The sequence below is a fragment of the Coregonus lavaretus genome (assembly GCF_964263955.1).
Source record: "Coregonus lavaretus genome assembly, chromosome: 37".
Classification (NCBI taxonomy): Eukaryota; Metazoa; Chordata; class Actinopteri; order Salmoniformes; family Salmonidae; genus Coregonus; species Coregonus lavaretus.
In genome coordinates, this window is record NC_140024.1 from 10,374,586 (window position 1) to 10,381,017 (window position 6,432).

At 47.0% G+C, this 6,432-nt stretch overlaps 1 protein-coding gene across 2 annotated transcripts in view; it reads left to right on the forward strand.

Annotated features, from left to right (window-relative positions):
* Positions 1-2,519, forward strand: part of acsf3 (acyl-CoA synthetase family member 3) — a 28,738-nt gene extending 26,219 nt beyond the window's left edge. For both annotated transcript variants that reach the window (XR_014610796.1, XM_084154728.1), the window contains exon 10: positions 1,784-2,519. Coding sequence is in view for 1 of the 2 variants with exons in the window: in XM_084154728.1 (XP_084010854.1) it covers positions 1,784-1,901 (118 nt within the window). In the remaining variant the exon portion in view is untranslated. The remainder of the gene's footprint in view (positions 1-1,783) is intronic.
* Positions 2,520-6,432: the final 3,913 nt, after the last annotated feature.

Consider the following 6,432-nt stretch of genomic DNA (forward strand, 5'->3'; position numbering starts at 1 on the left):
TACAGCGCCATAAAGCAGCATTAGTAAAAAAATATAGATACATAACTCCCAATACCTGTAGAGGTATTTATTTCAAAACCACTCATTTTACCATGTCCATTAAGGTGCTTATAAATCGTAGATCTCTTGTATTACAAATGTGTGCCAGACCGAATTCTAATAGATATTGGATGTATTGGTATGTCTGCTAGCTAGTTAGCTATGCTTTGTCATGCTACTCCATTCCATCAGCTAGTTGGTGTTTAGGGTTCTGTGGCTTTACTATTTGGGAACATACGAAAACCTTAAATTGTGTGTTTTTGAAAATAGAATGGCGTCCACTGCATTTATTGAATTAGAGGAAGACTTCACTGCTCAGTCCCCCAAGGAGTCATCCAGACTTGTTTATAGTAACTGATGCTGAAGCCACAAAATCAATGAGAGAGAGAGGTGAGAGAGAGAGAGCAAGAACTCATTTAACTGAAGGGGCCAAGGGCAGATGTGGACTGAAGAAGGGAGGTTGAGGAAATTAGGGATTTTGATGGAGGACTCTCTGTCTGGCAGGCAAGCCGTTTCGGTCTTGGCTTCTTTTTTTCCCTAAATGTCACTGTGGTTTGTTTTGCCCCCCAACACTGGCAGAAGACACATGTCCCTTTCTGTGGAATGGCTCAGGGCATGTCTCTCTCCTTCTCTCTCTCCCGCCTTGTGCCACCCCCCCTCTCTCTTTCACTTGCTCTCTGTATTCTTTCTTTCTGTCTCTCTCCCTCCATCTGTCTTTGTCTTTCTCTCTAGCACTCTCTGCCCACCCCGTTTGCGTGTGTGTGCTGTGGGCTCCATATGGTGCGGGGGTGTGCAGGCCCTACTGCTGTGCCCTGCTGGTCCTGCATGGTGGATTAACAGCGCTGCCTGTCTGCCAATGACCCTGTCCCCCTCACCCACAGGTGCTGCCTGCGGACGGGCAAGCACAGGGCCAAGGCAGGGCCAGCCAGGGTGAAGGAGATGAGAGGAGGAACAGAAAGGGAGAGAGAGAGGAGGGGGGACACAAACAAGTGCATGGATGCTCACTCCTCAGTGCCCCGGCTTCAGCTGTCACTCTGTATCTGTGTCAAGCGCTGTGTTCCTCACTAGCTAGTGCAGACACACACATATACATACACACACAACAGGCAGAGCCTCCGAGAGATGGGTGCGTAGTGTACAGACATGAACAAGCCCCATTAGACAGACACACACCCACGTGCACATAGTTGTCTGACACAGTCATGCAGTCACATGTATAGAGAGAGACAGAACCGTATGCTGCGAGGGACAGAAGTACGCTATGCTACAGTATGATATATTGATTTACTATTCTCTGTCTATCGCCACAACACAGCCATTAGATAATAAAAAAAGCTTCAGGCTTCACGACTCGACATAACAACCATGCATTCAAAATGGAAAACATTTAATTAGCTCAGCCTTCTGTTTTTGCCATGACTTTTTGTTTTTTATTTTGTGCTGATTATATTGTTTTGTATTAACCAAATAGGAAATGTCTTGAAGTAGTCTGGGGGATAATACTGAGGGAGAGAGGCGCTCTAGTGTGTATGAAGGACGTTCTCTTATCTCTCAAACTGACTGCAACACCAGAGGCTCAGCCTTTGTTCCGCTGTAATTGTTATTGTGTGTACGCTCAAGTAGTGTCTCATGGCTTTGTGCCTGTGTGCGTGTGCCTGTGTGTTAAGCAGTAGAAGTGTTAATATGTGAAGGCCTTTATATGTGTTTCTGTCCTGTGTGTTAATTGTCCTGTGTTGTGTTTCAGAGAGCACATGGCTCCGTACACCATCCCTACAGGCCTGGTCCTTGTGGAGGAGATGCCCAGGAACCAGATGGGGAAGGTCAACAAGAAGGACTTACTCAAGCACTTTTTCCCCAGCTAACTAGTAGAGAAGCCTGCACCTCCTTCACGCCCCACCTCCTCCATGACACCTCCCTCCAGCAGGAGCAGAGACCCTCATCATACTACAGTAAACCATCGAGATGTACCCCAAGTGACTGACTCACCAGACAGTGGTCTGGGGAAGAATGAAGAGACCTCATTGAGGATCCCACTAACTACACCATTGACCCCACTCAGCTCTGAGTTAGTGGTATAAATACTGTAGGACTGTTCACTGCTGGGCCTGGAGGCACTGAGCTCAGCAGTGCTGTGTCTTACACATGATTAAACTGCTGTAGAGATATATTTAGTTTGGCCGCTATGATAGAGAACTGATTTAATACGATAACGCTGTGGTGCCTTCTTTAAAGACTGAGTGCTACGATCATTAGCATGACTGGGGATCATGACATGAATAATTATGCAAACACACAAGTACATTAAGAAACTGTGAAAATGATAAGAGCAGCAAGAGATCCTTGACATTATACACAGAAGAAGAAGAGAGGGGAATACAGTGCATTCTTAAATTGTTCATAATTACAATCCAGATGGATGCCCTTGAATTGGCAATGAAGTTTATTTTAATGTAATAAAATGGATGATGTATGGAAATGCAGTTTTTGCTGTTTGGTTTATTGATTGCAGCCTTGCTTAATATTCAGCTACTGTGTAAGGGGTGACATATCAAGTGAGTGTGTGTAGGTGTGTGCAGCTGTGGGTACACAGGTGTGATGAGAGCCTAGAGGCAGAGAGGAAGGAGTCTAGATAGAGAAGTGTCCCACAGCTGGAAATCCTCCAACCTCCTCTCTTTTCCACCCTCCTCCTCTCTTTTCATCTCTCCTCCCACAGGCTAATGTGAGAGATCGAGTACCTACGCCGTTCATTGTTTGACACCATCATCATGGGTCAAGAACAAATAACATGAGCATTCCCTCTTAGCAGAATGGTGGCATTTCATATACTGTATTGAACAAAAATATAAACCCATGATGTAAAGTGTTGGTCCCATGTTTCATGAGCTGAAAGAAAATATCTGAAATGTTCCATATGCACAAAAATGTCTCTCAAATTTTGTGCACAAATTTGTTTACATCCCTGTTAGTGAGCATTTCTCCTTTGCCGAGATAATCCATCCACTTGACAGGTGTGGCATATCAAGAAGCTGATTAAACCGCATGATCATTACACAGGTGCACCTTGTGCTGGGGACAATAAAAGGCCACTCTAAAGTTTTGAGGACGCGTAAAATTGGCATGCTCACTGCAGGAATGTCCACCAGAGCTGTTGCAGAGAATTTAACGTTAATTTCTCTACCGTAAGCTGCCTCCAACGTCATTTTAGAGAATTTGGCAGTACGTCCAACTGGCTTTACAACCGCAGACCATGTGTAACAACGCCAGCCCAGGACCTCCACATCTGGCTTCTTCACCTGCGGGATCGTCTGAGACCAGCCACCCGGACAGCTGATGAAACTGGGTTTGCACAACCAAATAATTTCTTCACAAACTGTCAGAAACCTCAGGGAAGCTCATCTGCGTGCTCTTCGTTCTCACCAGGGTCTTGACCTGACTGCAGTTCGGCGTCGTAACCGATTTCAGTAGGCAAATGCTCACCTACGATGGCCACTGGCACGCTGGAGAAGTGTGCTCTTCAGGGATGAATCCCGGTTTCAACTGTACCAGGCAGATGGCAGACAGCGTGTATGGCGTCGCGTGGGCAAGCGGTTTGCTGATGTCAACGTTGTGAACAGAGTGCCTCATGGTGGCGGTGGGATTATGGTATGGGCAGGCATATGCTACGGACAATGAACTGAATTGCATTTTATCGATGGTAATTTGAATGCACAGAGATACCGTGACGAGATCCTGAGGCCCATTGTCGTGCCATTCATCCGCTGCCATCACCTCATGTTTCAGCATGATAATGCACGACCCCATGTCGCAAGTATCTGTACACAATTCCTGAAAGCTGTAAATGTCCCAGTTCTTCCATGTCCTGCATACTCACCAGACGTCAAACATTGAGCATGTTTGGGATGCTCTAGATCAACGTGTACGACAGCGTGTTCTAGTTCCCGCCAATATCCAGCAACTTTGACCAGCCATTGAAGAGGAGTGGGACAACATTCCACAGGCCACAATCAACAGCCTGATCAACTCTATGTGAAGGAGATGTGTCGCGCTGTATGAGGCAAATGGTGGTCACACCAGATACTGACTGGTTTTCTGATCCACGCCCCTATGTTTTTTTAAGGTATCTGTGACCAACAGGTGCATATCTTTATTCCCAGTCATGTGAAATCCATAGATTAAGGCCTAGTTCAATTATTTCAATTGACTCATTTCCTTATATGAACTGTAACTTACTAACATCTTTGAAATTGTTGTATGTTGCATTTATATTTTTGTCCAGTGTAAATAGAGTAAGTGTCTATAGAAATACAAGTACACAAAGACTCCATGGGTTCTGAGAAAGACAGACTCAATAGTACTGCTCCCATTGATGTGTTGGCTTGTTAAGGGCAGCCAGAGGCAACATCTTGTTCAATCTGAATATAGAGTTTGTATATAATTTAATATACAATTTGATAGTCTGTACACACTCTTGAAAATAGCAGAGTAAAATTCAGTTGGAGGTGTCGGCGGCAGGGGGAGATCTGTGTAGTTAGCCCATGTATCAGAGCCCCAACGTTCCTTCTCTTTGTGTTTGCATCTTTGGGAATGATCTTGTATAAATTATGTTACGGTATGGCGCAGCTCTATATCAATACATCAGCACAATTAAAGTGTGTGTGCCAAGCAGCAGGCAGGCAGGCAGGGCTGGAGCCTGGCAGCATCAGGCTGGGAGCCAGCGGTGCTGCTGGGCCAACCTGGGATACTGGCTCCCTGAAACCTGGCAACCTGCTAACACAGACACACTACAGTACAGCATGGAGAGGGATACAGTAGAGAGGGGAAGACAACACAGACACCTACAGTAAAGTGTGAGGGAGAGAGGGAGGACGAGAAGGAGAGAAATGGGAATAAAACAAGTATGGAGTAAACGGACAGGAAGGGAGGAAAATAGAGGAAAACAAGAGAGTGGTAAAGAGGTGGGGAGGGAGAGTGGAAGGAACAAGCCTCCCTCTTCCTCCACTACCCACAGTCACCAGAGACCTGATTAAAAGAGCAGGTCTATCGATCTGTGGGCTGGCAGGGCAGGATGGATGTGCTGGGAAGATTGCTGGGGCACCAGTGGACAGGCTCTGTGCTCGCAGCGCCCACACCGTGGCTGGGCCTGGCCAGCATGGCAGTCACTCAGGGTGGGCCCAACACTCAGGTGGTGGGAGGTCACTCCCAGGACTCTGGCGTGATGGAGTGCTTGTGCCCTTGGACTACTTCCTCTTCTCTCCTCCCCTCCCCTACCCTCCCAAACACACACACAGATACACACACCCCCACCCCACTGGCTGTGTGGCTGCTGGAGCGTGGTGGTGGAGGTTGTCTGCAGATGGCTGCTTATTGGGCCCCAGGGCCCGGAGGGGCCACCAGGGAGAGGAGGCAGAGAGAAGGGCAAGCGCCGCCGCCGCTGCTGCGTTTGACTGGGCTCATCTCGTCTCCTCCACGCCTGCCTGCCTTGCGATGAATACTGCTATAGTTGCATGCAGAAAGACAGACAGCCTCTCCCCTAACACACGGGGAGAAGAAAGAGAGGGAGGAGACTAGAGCAAGCCAAATGCCATCGCAATCTAACACTGAATTCAAATGAGCGAGGGGGGTTTAATATTTGAAAGGGTGTGGGCTTTCAAAGAGAATGCCCTGCTGCTATGTATTGATACCTGGCTAATTGAGAGCTTTTGTATTTCCACTCAGTTGTTGAGCTCAAGGTGTTTCTTCATTTTTCCCTCCATGTTTCTTTTTTCAAACTTCTCTCTTTTTTATTGAGTCTTCTAAGTCACTCGGCACATGAAAGGGATCCATCATAAATGATTCAGAGAGAGAACGAGAGGTTCATACTGGATCGTCTTTGAACACTCCTACTGCAGAGTAAACAGGTCTGACTTTGAAGTAATTGTGAGATACAGAAAACAACAAAGAATAAGTCAGGGAATGAAATGTATTAAAAACATGGTACATAAATGGTATGTACTGGGAGACAGGGAGGGAGAGGAGGAGAAAAAAACAGCCCGCAAACATATACAGTCAAACGTGCACACGTACACACTTTTGACAATAACAAAAGGCTGTGTTCAAAAGAACATTGCCGTGCCTGAGTGCCAAGCCGGTGGCTAATTGATTAATATGACAGAGCTAATAAAACATAGCGGCGTGAGGGATGAAAGGATGACAGGCCTCATGTTGTCCCCCAGCCGCTCTCCAGCCACGGGACATGGTGGGGGCACACACCCCTCACCTCCCCGCTCACCCCCCAGTGTCTGCTTGGGCTCTGTGCTGTGGAAGCCAGCTCACTCAGGCAGTACAGTGCTACTGTTTACATGCTAATGTTTATTCTGTTCTACCTCTGTGGCTCTGCCCAAGGCTTGGTTTTCA